The 16,983-nt window shown below is 39.9% G+C and overlaps 3 protein-coding genes across 4 annotated transcripts; 1 reads left to right on the top strand and 2 right to left on the bottom strand.

Moving 5' to 3' along the window:
• Nucleotides 1-6,252, bottom strand: gde1 (glycerophosphodiester phosphodiesterase 1). 2 transcript variants are annotated; one of them, XM_085355044.1, is made up of 7 exons: nucleotides 6,157-6,252; nucleotides 5,584-5,903; nucleotides 4,667-4,842; nucleotides 2,923-3,028; nucleotides 2,060-2,152; nucleotides 691-902; nucleotides 1-369 (listed from the first exon to the last, which is right to left on the bottom strand). In XM_085355044.1, exons 2-7 carry the CDS (start codon nucleotides 5,851-5,853, stop codon nucleotides 222-224), a joined length of 1,005 nt encoding a protein of 334 aa, XP_085211170.1. In that variant the 5' UTR covers nucleotides 5,854-5,903; nucleotides 6,157-6,252; the 3' UTR covers nucleotides 1-221. The 2 variants fall into 2 exon arrangements, with proteins under 2 accessions (XP_085211170.1, XP_085211168.1); XM_085355042.1 differs by lacking the exon at nucleotides 6,157-6,252 and adding an exon at nucleotides 6,021-6,069.
• Nucleotides 6,253-6,326: 74 nt separating this feature from the next.
• tmem186 (transmembrane protein 186) lies at nucleotides 6,327-7,793 on the top strand. The gene is made up of 2 exons (XM_085355045.1): nucleotides 6,327-6,380; nucleotides 7,128-7,793. The coding sequence occupies exons 1-2, from the start codon at nucleotides 6,378-6,380 to the stop codon at nucleotides 7,791-7,793; spliced, it is 669 nt and encodes a 222-aa protein (XP_085211171.1). The 5' UTR covers nucleotides 6,327-6,377.
• A 2,247-nt stretch (nucleotides 7,794-10,040) lies between these two features.
• hmox2a (heme oxygenase 2a) lies at nucleotides 10,041-14,394 on the bottom strand. Its single transcript, XM_085356189.1, has 7 exons — nucleotides 14,337-14,394; nucleotides 12,382-12,493; nucleotides 12,147-12,264; nucleotides 11,589-11,756; nucleotides 11,119-11,442; nucleotides 10,873-11,005; nucleotides 10,041-10,574 (listed from the first exon to the last, which is right to left on the bottom strand). Exons 2-7 carry the CDS (start codon nucleotides 12,471-12,473, stop codon nucleotides 10,447-10,449), a joined length of 963 nt encoding a protein of 320 aa, XP_085212315.1. The 5' UTR covers nucleotides 12,474-12,493; nucleotides 14,337-14,394; the 3' UTR covers nucleotides 10,041-10,446.
• Between the last annotated feature and the right edge of the window lie 2,589 nt (nucleotides 14,395-16,983).

The raw sequence follows: 16,983 nt of genomic DNA, 5'->3' as shown, positions 1-16,983 counted from the left end.
CATTATTCATTATTAAAGTGATTTAGTCGTAATAAAATCTGTTACTTTGTATTTTGTTATGGCGCCCAGTTAAAATTCTTCAGGAAACATACACCCATAGAAAAACAGTCTTCTTGGAAATAAAAGGAGTATATGATCTCTTGCTTGAGCTTACATATGGGTGACAGTTTCTTTTATCTTTAATAAATGCCAACATTTTGTGGAGTGGATTTATGTGTACGTCAGTAATGAGGGTCACAGTCTTCCACCATGCTGTCTGTGATGTAGTTGACTTTTAGCACCTCCTGGTAATACTCCTTCTCTACTTGTGTGTTGACGGTCCAGGCTACAACCTCGACACCCCTCTGGGCCCAGTACTGCACATAGTCCCTGCAGACAGGACACACAATCGGTGAGTGATGTTCATCTGGTCTGAATGACCCAAAAAGAACTTTTTAAGGATGAGTACAAAGCAACGATAACTTTTTTGGTATAACTTAAAAAAAATAAATGTAAAAGTGAGATACTTAATATATACAAATATATGTAATGTTTAGATTTCCTCCTATTGATGATCCACAACAATAAACCCGAGCATGGAATAAGACAGTTAGCAGTGCCATTGAAATGTACCTCTAACACATCTGTATTCTAATGAAATCTAACGCATATATAGAATATATCACTGTATGTTCCAGCTACAAAACTCACTGTGAGACAAAGTTCTTCTGTATCAGGAACGCCGAAACGCCACAGAGCTTCCACAAAACATTATGGTGTGCCCAGTCCAACAAGATGTCCATGACAGTCATCCAGTGATGTTTCCACAGCGATGAAAAACGTGGGGCACCGTCCCCGAACCGGCTCAGGCTCCAAGGCCGGTGGGTCAGTGCCGTGACCACATCTGGGTCACTCTGTCTCATCTAGACACAAAGTGTTGGTGAACATTAGCATGCTGTTTTGTTAGAAAGCAATTTGTGTATTTGTTTCCCCACTCTTTCTGAGTCAACACTATTTATTACAATACGTTTTTAACTTAACTCTTAGACTGTGCAAAAATAACTACAATTAAAACTGTAAACTACTTTGAGCCACATGTCAGCTGATGTCAGGTCATCTTAGCGTTCACTTTAATTGGTAACAAATGAATGAAAATAGGAACCAAGAGCTAAGGCACTAAGAGCTGTGTGCTCATACTGTTTAATTAGTCTTGTAATCCATCACCTAAATGTGTCTAGGAGGTGCAAAGTGTAACACACAGATATCCGCTTATCCTACTCAGGGTTGCGGAGCGGCTGGAGCCTGTAACGGCTGCCACCCTGCACACCCTGGACAGGTCTCCAGCCTGTCGCACTGCTAACACAGAGGCATACTTACATCCACACCTACGGCCAATTTAGAATCAGCAATTAACCTACCCCAAAAACTATGGTAGGAAGCCAGAGTACTCAGAGAGAACCCACAGAGACATGGGAAGAAAATGCCAACTCCACACAGAAAGGCCCGGGCCAAATGCTTGATTTGGACCCAGGACCTTCATACTATGAGGCAACAGCGTTAACCACGTTGCCAATGTGCTGCAAGTTTAAAAAAAATAAAATAAAAAAAAAGTTCTGAAAGTGGTCAGGGTTCATAATCATGCATAGAGAACTTTGAACTTCTAGTTTATAGCAGAAGTTAATTAATGTAGGATAAATAAGATAAGCTGACCCACACAAACTTGTTTCTACATTTCTTCTTGTGTTTTTTTTGTTTCACTGTGTGCAGCCAAACTGTCTGAACTTTGTGCATCTTTATCTTTTGTACTTTTTAAGGGTGTGTAATTGCAGCGTTGAAATTACCCCTTTGGGAACAAACGGTGCTACGTGACCTGACAGTCACCAGAAACTCTTCATGTCTGGAATTTGATTCTTTATACTACATATTAGTTTACCTCGGTGTATTTTCTTCTAAATTGTAATTTTCCTCTAGTTGGACTAGATCGTATGAAGAAAACCACAGAGAAAAATCCCCCCTGAAAAAATAGTGTGTTTACTGACATGAACTAAGCTTTAAACTCTTCAGATATGAGCCGTCTTACCCTGTAGATGACTTTGGGCTCGAAGGAGCAGACAATGCTGCTGTTGTAGAGGACCGGATATTTCTTATACAATTCCTTTAGAGCTGCGGCTGCCTGAGTAGGAAGAAGAAACAAATGGTTATCGTAGGTCATTCAGCTGTTTGCAGATTTAATGTTTTTGCTTGTGGGTGTTCCTCTCCGACCACTAGGTGGTAACTAGCAGCTGTGTATGCACAGGCATACGGGCCCGCAAATCATAAATGTCAGTACGTGAGCCTCCAACCACAACTGCAGCTTTCCCTTCCTTAAAAACGTGCAAATGCTGCACTTAAGGAGTTGAGTGAATACCCTAACTTTAAGCTAAGAGACTACTGCCCCTGGCTCAGTTTTTATGTTGCCAACACAAACAAAGTTACATTTGGTTGTTAAAGAGCAAACAAACAAGGAACGTCTAACAGCATGCACAATGTTACCACACAAACAAAACATTGCTTATCAGTGGTGCTGTCCTCAATCTGTGAGAAGCTGTGTGTGTGTGTGTGTCCGTGTGCGTTTTAGGGGTTTGTTATTTGTTTGAGTACAGACAAACCTGGAACATGTGTTCTGGACGTCTTAAAGTGCGTCAGCGTTAGTAGTGTTTCTCTTCTCTGGATATTCCCCGGTATGACTCTGGCTTGCCACAACTAATTTTAATGATTAGTTTTGTGTAACTAATAGAGTGGTGACATGTATTATAGTGCCATTCTATTGGTAATGAATAAAAAAGTAGAAATGGCGGACTTGTGATCAGTTTGTATCAAGCCATCACTAAAATCAACACGGGCAAACTGTGACGATGATGATGTGCAATCTCTCAGTTATGCAGGCAGTTTTGTTGGCGTTACCTCATCTGGATGACCTTTGACATCAAAGTAGATGGTTAGCTGCAGTTTGATGCATTCCTCCACTGCCTCCTCCAGGGTGGGGATCTTCTCTCCTGCAAACTTGTCCCTGGTGGAAATAAAACAAGTAAGGCTCGTTTTAACTGGATTTCTTTTTATATTGTGCCAGTGATCTTTCATACGTCTCACTACACAGTTTGCCAAAGTCACTTATATACTCGTTCACTCTTATCTAGCATAAGTTTCCGGTTCTCCGCCGTTTACCTGCTCCGATATTTCCCTGGGCTATATCTTTCAGTTAGATATTTGATCCTTGGCACATCCAATCTACATGCCGTCCTCGGGCAAAATAGTGTTTATCTAACACAGCACAATCAAACTGTCATAGAGAAAGTATTATTTGAACATGTGTGTAAATGGGTTAATTTGGGGTTTGTGTAAGCAAAAACCTATGAACTTCTTGTTAAGAGTCTGAAATTATTCGTTTAAAACGCTTATACATAAGCATGAATTATTCAGATGTGTAACCACTTTGCCAAGGTCTGGACAAAGACACACACAGTCCATCTTAGATGAGAGGAAATAACCCAGGAACCACTGAGGCTCAAACCTGTCATGAACTGGAAACTGCTGGAATACCAGTGTCACAGTGAAGCATAGACTGAGAGGGAGCTGACTAAGAAAGAAGACACTGCTCCAAAATTGACACCTTCAAGCTCAACTGCAATTTGCAGCTGTCCACATGGATAAACCAAAAGCCTTCAAAACAAAAGTTTTATGGTCTGATTAGACAAAGATTGAGCTCTTTGGTTACAATGCCAAGAGATGTGTTTGTAGGAGTGACGGAGAAGCTTTCAAACCTAAGAACACTGTACTATCTGTCAAGCATGGTGGTAGGTAGCATCATGCTCCGGGGGTGTTTTGCTGCCAGTGGTACAGTGCACAAATTGGTTGGAATAGTGAGCATTGTTAATATGGTAGTATATAATTTTTATATTTCTGTGTTATTGTAAAGTCATTTAAGTTAAAGTTTAAAAAATGCATACGCCCCCCAGTGACTAATATATTACTTTAAACGTTGGATATGATCCAGTAGAAACTGAAATATTTTCTTATTTGTGTGACCCTGACTTTTGACCTTGAAACATTACACACTAGAATCTGTGTATTTTGTTATCTTTACCCATATGATTGGAGCAGAACTGGCTGAAAGCTTTGGCATTGATAAGCTGTAACAACTTTAAGATAAGATATAATCATCCAGTGTGTGATTTTGCAAAACTTTATGCCGTCATTGTGACATCATATGGCGTCACATTGAAAAAAAAAAACTGTGTTGTACAGCTCTCTCCATGCGCAGTGAAGGCCAAGGTGAAATGCTCGACCACCTAGGTACTCATTTCTAACAATGCCTTGTATATTGCTTTAAAGTTTAAAGACAGATTATAAATTGTGGATAACAAAGTTTTTACTGAATTTCACATTTGGTGTAACCTTGTAACCTCAAATTGATCAAAATAAAATTAAAAATTAAATCTTGTGTTGTGGCTTCTGTGTACGCTAGACCGCTAACAAACAGACAAACTGAGCGGATTACATACGTCCTCCCTTCGAGGGGAAAATTACCTTATTTCAGTGGATGTTTAAACCTGCTAGTATATTAGTGTGGAAGAACCTGTATCACATTAAAGCACCTCACTACCGTGTGCTTTGTTTGCGCCTTCCTGACTGTACGCTTCTTTCTTACCTGAGTCGATGTTTAGCAGCTGCATCCAGTTTAGCCAGCTCTGACATTTTCATCTTGCTGAGGAATCCTGACCCACTGGTGGTTCGGTCCACGGTCTCATCATGCATCAGTATTGGGACGCCATCTGCTGAGAACTCCAGGTCCAATTCCACACCAGTCGCCCCATTCTTACTGGCCTACAACAGAACAGACAATTTTTGTCTGCACTTGATGTTTTTTCAGATGGAGTTGGTGATCACAAATCTGCCCTAAAACCCAAAAGTCATTCCTACCTTCCTTATGAACTTTGCAGCTTAATTTGCAACTACTATACAACAAAATTAGCCATAAAGCCATGATCCATCTGAAGAAAATTTTACTTGACTAGCAAACTGAGTATATCTGTTCTCTATGTGTTGACCTATAAATGGGGGTATATCACAGTTAAGAAATACTCTTCGAAAGTGTACACCATTGCAACAAAGTCTGTACACTAAAAAGCACTAGCAGGTGTATTTTTGACTTGCAAATTTCTGGCTCAGAACACTCGCACCTCATATACACCTGATATAAGCATGTGGTCTGTATTCGGTATCTTTATTTGTATAAATTAAAACCAATACATTGGACTACTCATATCCAGATGCTATTAGATTAATTATTACTCACACATCTTTACTTTATCTCAACATGCAGATTAGTTAAACGAGGCTGGCTAGTTGGGAACTGGCTGATAACATTGTGATACAAGGTGCTGCTGGAAGAGTGGTGGCCTTAAAATGCATGTTCTCTGTGCTGGTAAGTTGTCCAGATACAAACTGGGCGTGAATACCAGAAGTTAAAGACGTCGCAGTAGTTCCCCTTGCAACCACGGCCATAACAAAAAAGGGCAAATGAAGGATAATCGCTCCAAAACCCTCCCCACCTCATTCTCTCACCTCTAAGATAGATGCTATCGTGTTCTCCGGTGCATCGTGCCCGCCGCCCCGGTGAGCGATCACCGACACCTTGCCCGTGCCCGCCGTGCCCTTGACTGGGTGGAGTACCTTCTGGGTTCGGCTGGACGGTACCTGTGGGAAGCGGAACATTGCTAGAAAGAGATAGAGGGAGGCGGTGATGATCACTGTCCACACCGGGCTTCGGGTCCCCAGCAGGATCCCCACGAAGATAAGGGAGTACAGCGTGGCTTCATCTCCTAGCTGGAGCATCGTTGTCCTCTTTTTGTCTTCTCCACCTGTCCCACAGCAGAAGATAGCACCTGGCAGGAAATGTTCCGCATTTAAGGTGTGGGACGTTTACTGTCCTAATTTTAGTTTCTTTAAACGACCTAAATGAGATAAGAACATGTTTTGCCCGGCGATAAAACACTCATTACCGAGAGACAGTCCCCGTGACTCGAAGAGAACTGCTGATTTACGCTTCCCGGTGGATGCTTCCGCATTTAAGCTAACATCCTCAAAATGAATTTGATGTATTCAAAATTATAATAAAATTGTAATTATTATTCTTACTGAGCTGTCACAGAGCGATGATTGACAGCTTTCTCACAGGATGTCTCGGAACAACATAAAAAAAAAGTTAAATAAACATTAACAAAAAACCCCCGAGACGTTAAAGGTGAGCACATCCGGGTTGCACCGCATAACTGCTTCCTGTTAGCTCCCATTCATATCATTTGGTGATCCATCTTTCTTGTTTTTGCATTTTTCTTTCATTTAGCCGGTCTCTGATCATGGTAAGCCTCGTTTTATATCCAAACTCTTATCCAGCATTGACTTTTATTATCAGTAAGATTAATTTTTAGCCACAGAAGGTCATTAGTGCTGTGCCAGGGCTGTGTGTTTTCTACAGTCATTGGTGACAGCTCAGTCAAGACATGTGCACCTTCAGGTTGTTTTATTCCACACAGCGGCTACACAACAGCTGCTGTACATATACTGCAAGTGTTCGTCTGGGTATACCACTTGTATTTTTTTAAGCAACTGCACAATATTATATTTTGTATATTACTGCAATAACAACGTACAGTGCACAAAATAAGTGAAGTAGAGAGTACAGACAGGGTGGAGTGGGTGGAGATGAAGGCCAGAGGTGATATATGACGGGAGGATAGCAGCAAGAGTGACGGGGAAGGTTTGCAAGATCAAAGCCAGCTTTATTGTTAAAGACCATATGTACAGTATTGATGAACTATGTTAGGAAATACTGACAGAGAATTTGCAGTTTTTTTAAAGTTATTTTGTTAACGGGGATCTAGTCTAAGGTGTTTGTGTACGTTTTGTCTTGGTTTGTGTTAAAGTTAATTTTTGATGCATCAGTTGGCTGATCCAGGAGTTATTTTATTAAGTGGTGTAGTCAGTTTGTTCTCATAGATGTTAGCTAATCAAATATTCTATATTCTATATCATCAACATAATAACAGTTTTGTCTCCAAACATGTCATGTTGAATTTATCTGTTTGATGTCATTTATCTTTCTACAGATCAGGTCACTTCTCCGGTGCAGATTAACTCCCCACGTCCTGTCCTTCACCAGAGGATCAAGTCTGCCCGCAGCTCGAACACCTTCCAGTTTGCAGCCTTGTTCACCAAGTCTCAGGCCAATTCAGCAACACCTACATGGACCTGTTATCCCCAAAATCACAGCCTTTGTTAAATACTCGGATGTGTCCACAGAGAAGTACACTATGATTTACACCCTGCCATACATTAAGCTCCTTAGAGCTGTGTCCAGGCTCAAACTCCTCCAAACTGCAATAACTGTGGTCATCTTGCCCCCGGTGTACGTCCTCTACTTTCAGGGAGCTGCCTCCACCTTTCTTGTCAGCTACACGACAGGGATAGCTCTGTTTGCTGGTGCTATGCTGTATACTGCCAGTTACTTCTTCAGAAGGGTGGTGGGAATGATGTATCTGGATCCGTCTCAGACCACCCTCAAAGTGTCCCACCTCACTTTCTGGGGAAAGCGCCACGATATGTACCTGCCGGTGTCAGATGTCATGACCATTGGAGACACAGGGGACTCCGTAAATGAGACCATACTGAAATTTAAGAGATACAGCAGTCAGGAGACTCTGTATTTCTCTACTCATTTTGGACGTGTGGTGGATGAACAGGCTTTTAAAAAGGTGTTTGGAAGTTTAAAATGATTATTTGTTTAGAAAAAAAATGTGAGGTATTCTGAATAGTATTATGAAAACACAACATATTAAGAGATGCATCTATTGTCCATGAACAATATTCTAAATGAAAACACATTATACAGTGGAGGACGCTTGCTGTTATATTTTATATCTAAGATATTTTAGCTGACATAGATCTGAATCATCCACAGTTGATAAATTACTGGTTTATTATTATTATTATTTTTTTAATCTTAATTAAGGTTGAGAACTAAGATTGCATTAAAAAAAAAAAAATCTGGACTGTGGTAGGTTAACAGTTGTTTACTAAATGGTGACTATGTATGCAGCTGAAATAAAAGATCAGGTGAGATTGGCCTAACATTGTCCGAATAGTCATGTTGCATCATCAGACCATGATAGGATAGCTCCACAGGTCAGACACCACATGTCCTTTTTGCTGCAAGCTCCAAAGAATTTGTCCCCTCCTGATGTTGATTTTTTTTGTGTGTTAGGTTAAAGTGTAAACCTAAAAACTCTGTTATTGTGTAAAATGCATTAAAGAAAGTATTCTTCAACATTGTTTTTGACTGGGCTAGGGTTGGGGCATCCTGGCTGTAGAAACAGGGAATTATTCACACATTTTGCCTCAGGTTTGGTTCAAAGAAATGTCACTTTGGGACCAGTTTCTCTTGCTGAGTTTTTAAGAACCTGTGAGTTTTCAGTTCTATCTTGGTTAAGATGTTTTCTGACATCCAGAAATAGAAGTAGAGCGGGTTAACTACCAGCTGGTGATTTGATCCAGGTTTCTTGGCTCATGTCAAAGTGATTTGCAAATATGAAGGCGTGTGTATCATAGATAAAGAGCTTTTATAAATGTTTTCCGAGTTCTCAGAAACAGTAGAAAAGCACTGCACAAACATGTATCATGGAAATATTGCCACATATGGCCACAGCTTCACAAAGCTTTTTATTTCCTCTTTGAAAAAGACAAAACAAAAAACATGTGACTCTACGTGTCTCATGAAAGAACAGCTTTCACGCTGTTATTATGGACCTGGACCGATTTTAGTTTGTCTAGAAGTTCAAAATTGCAGCGTTAGCAGAGCTAGCCACATGTGGAGGTCTGTGAATGTAACGTTGGTTAACCACTTCGGTCCAGACTGACATATCTTGACAGTTCCAGATTGATTGGATTATTTTTTGTACTGTGACAAAAATTAAACAATCATGAAATTTGCAAATCATTTGGATAACGATTGTATTCATAATATTAGAACAGAGCAGAAGAGAGGCACGGTTTGTCTGGTGAATGTGATGGTGGATGAAAAACACGACATGTTTTGTGTTTCAGAAGGACTAAATGTAGACAAAGTAAATGGATATTGGTGAAAAGCAGACCAATCTGCTTCAGTCTCAGGGTGAAATGAAATGACAAAAATGCAATCCTTTAAAATCGCTGACTTCAGAAAAGTTTGGAGAAGTGTGTCTCGTGCTTGCAAGAACTCAAGATCTTTAATGAAAACTGAAATAATGCATATGCTGAATTCATTTCTCATTGTGTAAGGGGGAAACAAATTTCCAAAAACGGTTTAAAAATTCATGGTGTGTGCAAAATGAATTGTTTGAACTTTAGGGATCTTTTTGCATCAAAAACCTTCAAAACTCCAAAAACATTCCCGTCAGTTTGACCATGACGATTGAGCTCAAAGCTTAGTTACATCCTGCTTAATGAAGGCTTCTTGTGCACCTGATACACAGTTAGTGAACGCTCCACAAAAGCTGTTAAGTGTGTAGAGATCGTTTTGACAACAGGTGTTTCAGGTAAAAAAAACATGAACATTAAAATTTGTGTCCACTTCAAATCCAAATGTCTTCAGTTACACTCATTTGTAAGAACTTTCTCAGCCTAAAACTCTGCAGAGATGTTTCCAGTGAATTCTACACATCAGCAGCAATCCTATCAACTCAATAGAAACACTCGCAATACGTGATTTATAAGCACTCACTCAGTTTAATCTGACTCATCAGTATGTGCCTTTGGGGTGGATTGTTGGCTTTCTCTTGCTTTTATACATTTGTTTGTTTGTTTGTTTCTCTTCCTTCATGTTTTTCATGTCACAGAACATGATTTGAAATTGATCCATACAAAGTATTGGTGAATTTTAACATAGCAGATGCAAATGTTGAAGAAACGATTTATATTAGAAAGAAAAAAATCTTTAAACATTTCAATTGACCAATAAAGTCAAAGAACAGAATTAGTTCACAAAATATTTTAATGTTGAGTTGCTTCAGAAGGAATTCAAACAGATTTTTCTTCCTTTGTCTTTGCACACCTTACTGTATTTATCTTTAAATGTATACAATAAAAACTCCACCATAACAAAGTGGAAACATGTTTTTAGAATCTATTGCATATTTACAGTCCTCCCTGACCAAGGTCCTCTCTTGGTTGGTTACTTTGCCTCAAGTGTTCAACTCTCATAAGAGTCCTTAACACTAAAACTGTTCAAAAACATTTTAATAACATAACAGAAGAGTATGCATTTAATATTTCTACATCCATAAAGTGTCGCTTAACTCAAAGTGCATGCATCATAAAATAGCTTTTCAAACAACTGCATCACTGCAAAAGCTCTTTCACCGACATAAGCTGTTTCTGAAGTAGAAAGCTGTGTCACATAAAGTACCAGGCAGTAAACCCAGCCAGGGCGGCCATCCAGGCAGCCAGAACCACCTGGCAGGGCGGATGTCTGAGAAGTGTCATGGCTAACTGGCACGCATGCGTAGGATTTCCACTAACAGCTGTTCAGAGGAGACATGAAGATGAGAACACAGAAAAAAGGAGGGAAAAAAACAGGATAATTGAATTCGGTACTTCATGTAACTTTGTAGCTATGAATGGTCTGACACTTTGCACTCAGACATCCCACAGTTAAAAGGATCCCTTTTAACTGAAGTCCATGATGACACTGTCCAATCTTTTAAAGGCAAGTCTATAAACTATTATCAAACTGAGCACCAAATTTTTAACTTTCTATCTGCAGAATGAAATGCAAGAAACAAAATTTCATAAATACAGTAAAGGGGATGCATTTCTTACCCATTTTAGCTGCATAATATGGACACTTGTTGATATCTCCACCCTCCATCATCTCTGCATGACTGTGTCCAAACCCTGCATCTTGGACCTCCTCTTTGATAGTCTTTCCAAGCTCTTCAAGTTCTGTGAATACCTTTTTGTAAATAATAAAATTAAATATTTATTAACTTTAAATTTATCTTTCAAACAATGCACCTTTTTGCAAATTGCTGTACATTGTATAATTCCTATAAGCAGTTTCCTCACCATCATGTTGAAGCCAAAAGCCTGATTAGATTCTTCCACAATCCTGTCTTTGGTCTCAGCGTCCAGTTCCAGCTCATTCATCCTGCTTCGGTAAAGCTGCTTGAAGCCTTTGTGACTGTGGATTCCCTCAAACTGGTAGAAATTGAGACCTTCTCCTGTTGAGGGGAGCTTTAAAGCCCTCTGTGCCACTTTCTTAAGGATCTGTCCACCTGAGAGATCACCCATGTAGCGGGTGTAGGAGTGGGCCACTAACAACACTGGGTCCTTCTCCCCCACCTCATGGATGCGGTCCACATAAGGCTTGGTGCCTGCAGAGAGGCTAATCTGAAGAGAGAGAACAACTGTGAAAGTCCAGTTGATTAAATACAGCTTTTGGGATGATGATACCTGTATAATCATAACTTAAGTGCCAGAAAAGACCAGCATTCTCTGGGACTGACATATTTATCCTCCATATGCTTCCTACTGACCTGGTTTTCCCAGTCTTCTCCATAGAAATACTCAAGGTCCTGGGCCAGGGCCTCACGCCGGTGCAGCTCTACGGGGAAATAGATTGGAGCGATATGATGATGGTCTTTGTTCTTCTCAATCTCCTCCTCCATAGCCGAGTAGACAAAATATAGAGCTGCTGTGCCTCTCTGACAGCAGAGGGAGGAAAGAGGGGAGAATAAGTGGGTCAGAGTCAGACATAAAGTGTTTCATCTAGCAGAAACTGTTAGACATAATATACAGTTAAATGGTGAAATATGATTTTATTTGATAAACTGATGTTCCAGACAGCTCACATTTTGCCAGTTTCTTTGGCAGGATTTTTCTGATCATGCCTTAGAACCAAGGCAAAGCATAGATCGAGACTTTATCACACTGACAACACCAAATGTAGGCCTATGTCTCTAAGCACTTTCAATATACAGGGTCAAACTGAAGACCTTTGTGTGACGCTCTCCTGTGTACAGTAGTTCATTACTTTCACTGGTTCACAACTTTAGCTGCCTTAATTCTTGCCTTTATATAGTGAAAAATCAAACCTTAAACAGCTCTCTTTTAATGCGTCCCCTGAGGAAATCTTTTACAAACTGGCAGTTCTCTGCTCTGTCGTGGGCCTCCTTGGTCCCCTCGGCCAACAGCTCAGACAGGTCTGTTGGACTTGGTGAAGCAGAAACGGACAGGAAGGGCAACACAAAAGAACACTTAGCCGTTTATCTGAATGACAAAATAGCAGCAAAGATAAATTGCTGCTTATTTACTTTGTTTTCTTCATACCTGAGAACTTCATCATCATTGTCATCGTCCAAAGCAATCATTGCCCTTCCTTTTTTGGCACTGTTGGGCTCTGGTGGGAATTCGTTTTCCATTATACTGGTTATATTTTGCCCTTAATAAGAAAAGGCAGATATTTAAAGAAAAATGTACAGGACAAACAAATACGAGCAGGAAATGAAAGAAAAGATTTAAATCATCAAAATAAACAACTTGTCACCAGTTAAAATTATTTATTTAAAGTAAAAAATATATATGCTTGTGTAGCCTAATACGGTTACGGTTAAACAGCCTGTTTACAAGGTTACAATATCACTTTCTAACGTGACAGCAAAAGCAGTTTGTGTCCTTTAATGCACCACATTTCCCTGTTAGCTGATCAAGCGCCAGGTGAAGGAATTACTGTGTTATCCCTTTAACGCATCTTCTTAAAAACCTTAGTTTTGGGAGAAATATTTCACAGACAGAGGCCGATAGCCACAGCTGACTAGTGATGGGATTTCCGGCTCTTTTTAGAGATCCGGCTCTTTCGGTTCGGCTCACTAAAAAGAGCCGGCTCTTTCGGCTCCGAACTGGCTCTTCAGGTTGTTTTGTTGCTTTAATTAATTTATTATTAACAATAATATAAAATTATGCACAAAAGGAATTACTAACATAAAAACAAGTGGTTTTATTTATATATGTTTATATATAAATATATGCGGTGGCCCCTAGAGACAAAACACGTACAAACTCCAAAACACATTTCTAGCATGAACTGAACTTCCAAAGCAGAGCTACTAGATCACTTAAATTACACAATTGAAAGCATGTGTGTATTGTTTGTGTATTTATACACAGGCACTCATATATATATTCAAATAATTTAAAAAAAAGTTCATTTACCTGTTACTACGACACACCAAATCCGGTCGTTGGTACTTGCTGGCTTGTGTAGCCACAAGATAACAAAGGCTCAACACTGCGCCCAGCATCCTGGAGCACTTCTGTTGTCTTTTGTACGTGTTTTGAGTTTTTATGTGCTTCTGAGTTTTTATATGCTTCTGAGTTTTTACGTGCTTCGGAGTTTGTACGTGTTTTTACGTGTTTTGGAGTTTGTACGTGTTTTTACATGTTTTGGAGTTTGTACATGCTTCAGAGTTCGTACGTGATTTGAAGTTTGTATGTGCTTTGTCTCTAGGGGCCACCGTAAATATACTTTTATTTATTCACTCCACATAAAATGTAATAAATAAATCATATAATATAAAAATCAACTATTCACATTTCAAGTTTTAACTATTTAAATTTTCAGCTTTTTCCTTTCACAAATTTAAAGTGAAAAGAACACAAAACACTGCAAACCACAACACAATTAAATATAAATTATAATATGAAAACTAAAAGAACATGCACATTCTCTGTCATATGGACCTGCATGAATAAACTTTCTCAATCCTTTATCATCTGCAACCGAAAATAGTTGTGGATGATTACTATACCTTTCTAATGTTGTTGTCCCTGCCTCTCTTTCTCTCTCTCTCTGGCTCTGTTCCTGTGCTACTGAGTGTAACTACCGCCCCTCCCCCCTCTGCCCAGCGTAAAGCACAAGGCTCGCGTGCAGAGTGAAGCGGGAAAAAAGTGCGAGAGAGAGGCTGAGAGAAAAAAACAAAACAAAACCACGTGACGGCTCGCGATAAGGAGCCGGCTCGCGATAAGGAGCCGGCTCGCGTCGTTCACGTCAAAGAGCCGGCTCTAAGAGCCATTTCGTTCGCGAACGACCCATCACTACAGCTGACATCTGAAGGGAACAGTTACAAAACTGACGCTGCACGTACGTGTGTTTCGTAAGTAGCTACCGTTATAGTTACACTGTGCTGCTCACACGTTAAAGACCCGCTCTGTGTGTGTGTGAACACAAACACAAACAGCGTGTTATTACAATGTTTTAGGGATACGACAATGAAAAGCTAACTCACCTTGTCACAACACCGCCTGCACTGCTCGTCCCCAAACAGCAGGATTCAACGTTCACGGGGCACGCGTGACAACAAACCAATCGGTGGGTTCCCTTTAGTTGAGGTGCATTCTGATTGGTTAAGTCCTCAGCTTATACACCAATCAAAGGTTCGTTTGTTGTTTTGATACTCTTGATTGGTATTTATCCTTATTGATGTACAACGGCTTAAATTTAGTCACGTATTAGTCACGTATTTCGGTTATTTGTTTGTTTAGCTCCTGTGGGTTGTGGTTTAATTGAAGATAGGTGTATATGATGGCACTTACACTCCAGCCTACTTATACACTGTTCAAAAATGCATACAGTCAATTAAACCTCTGTGATACTCATCTGGTCAGCTAAATAGCAGACTAGCAGTTTCAGCTGCTTTGGTGTTAATGAAATTCAAAGCAGATGCATTAGAGCAGCAACAAACAGACAATGCCCAAAACAGGAATGGTTTGACAAGTGGAGGTCACTGACATTTTTTTTCTTTACCATCTTCATCTGTAACTACTGGTAGCATAAGGCGATACTTGGAATTGCAAAGGTTGCACAGGTAGTCCAACTCCTCCAGGATGACACATTAATATGACACGTTCCAGAAGGTTCGCTGTGTCTTCCAGTGCAGTCTCAAGAGCCTGAGCCTGATTGGAATTTGCCATAGAATAGTGGGATTGTTAGATCCACCACTGGCACCACTGTGCTTTTCACAGATGACAGCAGGTACACCCTGAGCACCTGTGAAAGATGTGAAAGCATCTGGACAAGCTGTGGAGAACGTCATCTGCCTCGAGGCAGATGATCCATCGTCTTGTAAATCTTCCTTGTCACATATCAGCCCTGACATTTATTTCCACCCAAACCACCGTGGTTGCACTCTCCTCCTTACTTGTGGACAAGTAATCCCACTCCCACCTTGAACCCATTTCTCAGTCCTACCACACACCTCATTAGTGTCTTGTTGTTCTCTTACATGGCCTGCACCACCCTCAAATATGTCTCTGCCACTCCTGACTTCGTCATACAGTACCACAATCCCTCCTTTGTCACAATATCTTTGATATCTAGATTTGTAGTGAAACTCCTGACTTGGAGCAAACTCCTGTACTTCCCCATCAACACTCTTAAACAAACATCACATCTGTTGTGTTCTTTGCAAGCCTCTGTTATCAGCAAAGTCCTTAACAACTTTATCCCTTTGTAATTCCTACAGCACATCACCCTTGTTCTTGAAAATCAGCACCACACTTCACTCCATTATAAAGCCAGCTGCCCTCTCTCCTAGACATCTCCCATACCTCTATAGTTCTGTCATCTGTACCAACAAGTTTTCCTCTCTTCATCCTCATAGCTCTTCTTAGCTGCCCTCATTTCCTCCGTGGTAATTCTCTGTACTTCCAGATTCCAGACTCCAGCTGTCCTCCATCCATCCTCCTCTCTTTCTTTTTCTTTGTTAATACAGAACACACAAAGAACACCTGTTCAATCAGTAAAATCAATTTCATCTTCATATGGCGACAAATTGAAGCAGTTTCCACATCTCCTTTATTAAACTATATTAACAGCGATGTTTGAATGTATAAATTTGAAGTTTCAGAGCTGCAATGTGCAGCAATCTCCTTAAAATAAACAACAGCATTGAGAATAACATAATTTGAATTAAACTGTTTATTTTACCCCTCGGTAAATCCAAAGATTAAGTATTTTAGGCAGCATTAATCTTTTTCAGCCCCAATGAAAAAAAAAATGCAACAGAAAGTCTTTCTTAACAGAGAAAGTTCATAACGGTGATACCGTATCTCCAACTGGACTTCGAAGTTTTGTCGAGCCAGTTTAGGCAAAGAAAACCTGGCTGTGCAAAGGTTCCTTCATAGCATAACCCCTCTGCTAAGAGCACATGTAACTCCACTTACCACTAGCCTTTTGTGTAGTGTAGTGTATTGTCTACACCGCCAGGTGTCACTAGACTCCATGTGACGCCTCTCTGGTGTTCCCGGAAATGAATTAAGCAGCTCTGTACTGATAGAACAGCTCGGTGTGATCTTTTAATCAAGTTGTGTTCTTTTGAAATGAATCAATTAAGATTAAGATTCACTTTAGAAGAACATGATTTAAAATAAATGTCCTATTGTCTCTGGGCGGCTAATCAAGAAAAAACTAGAGAATGCCAAAAGACGCTCCTAAAACAGCACAATATGTCGAAATCCATCAGTGAAAAACTATGAATGTAAACACTATAATTCAATTTAGTATATCTAACCCCAGTGTTAGTTTTATGCTTTATACTATTTAATATTCTATTTACTTATTTTATTGCTTCTTCAGGATTTGAGAGATGCAAAGTCATAAACACATCTCTTGCATCACCCGACATTCCATGGGAAATGTATTGTTAACATGCTTTTGTCATATTCCTCTTCTGGCTGGGTTAATTTGCTGTTTTGATAATCTATACATGTGTCTAAGATGGGAACTACCTTTTGTGGTTGCAGTCACACCCTGGATAAAGAACACCCTCAGTTCACCTATGGGCTCCCAGAAGAACACTTGAGAACATGAACAAAGGAACAAAGGTATACTCGATTGGAATTTTTTCCTTTGCAAAAACCTCAGGGTATTGAAAA

Source organism: Diplotaxodon limnothrissa, linkage group LG6 (genome assembly GCF_057381915.1).
Source record: "Diplotaxodon limnothrissa isolate DT_005_m linkage group LG6, D_limnothrissa_male_GT1.1, whole genome shotgun sequence".
NCBI classification, from domain to species: domain Eukaryota; kingdom Metazoa; phylum Chordata; class Actinopteri; order Cichliformes; family Cichlidae; genus Diplotaxodon; species Diplotaxodon limnothrissa.
Note: the sequence above shows the minus strand (reverse complement) of the source record. Positions and strands in the feature narration are given on the sequence as shown.

What these genes read in the sequence shown, in the direction of transcription:
- gde1 (XM_085355044.1), bottom strand. Translation starts at nt 5,853, where the DNA reads ATGCTCCAGCTAGGAGATGAAGCCACGCTGTACTCCCTTATCTTCGTG. An exon ending in TCAAAGGTCATCCAGATGAG is followed by an intron (nt 2,153 to 2,922) that starts GTAACGCCAACA and finishes CTTCCTACTCAG; the next exon opens with GCAGCCGCAGCTCTAAAGGA. An exon ending in AGCCCAAAGTCATCTACAGG is followed by an intron (nt 903 to 2,059) that starts GTAAGACGGCTC and finishes CTTTGTGTCTAG; the next exon opens with ATGAGACAGAGTGACCCAGA.
- hmox2a (XM_085356189.1), bottom strand. Translation starts at nt 12,473, where the DNA reads ATGGAAAACGAATTCCCACCAGAGCCCAACAGTGCCAAAAAAGGAAGG. An exon ending in GAGAAGACTGGGAAAACCAG is followed by an intron (nt 11,443 to 11,588) that starts GTCAGTAGGAAG and finishes CTCTCTCTTCAG; the next exon opens with ATTAGCCTCTCTGCAGGCAC. An exon ending in ATATTATGCAGCTAAAATGG is followed by an intron (nt 10,575 to 10,872) that starts GTAAGAAATGCA and finishes TCCTCTGAACAG; the next exon opens with CTGTTAGTGGAAATCCTACG.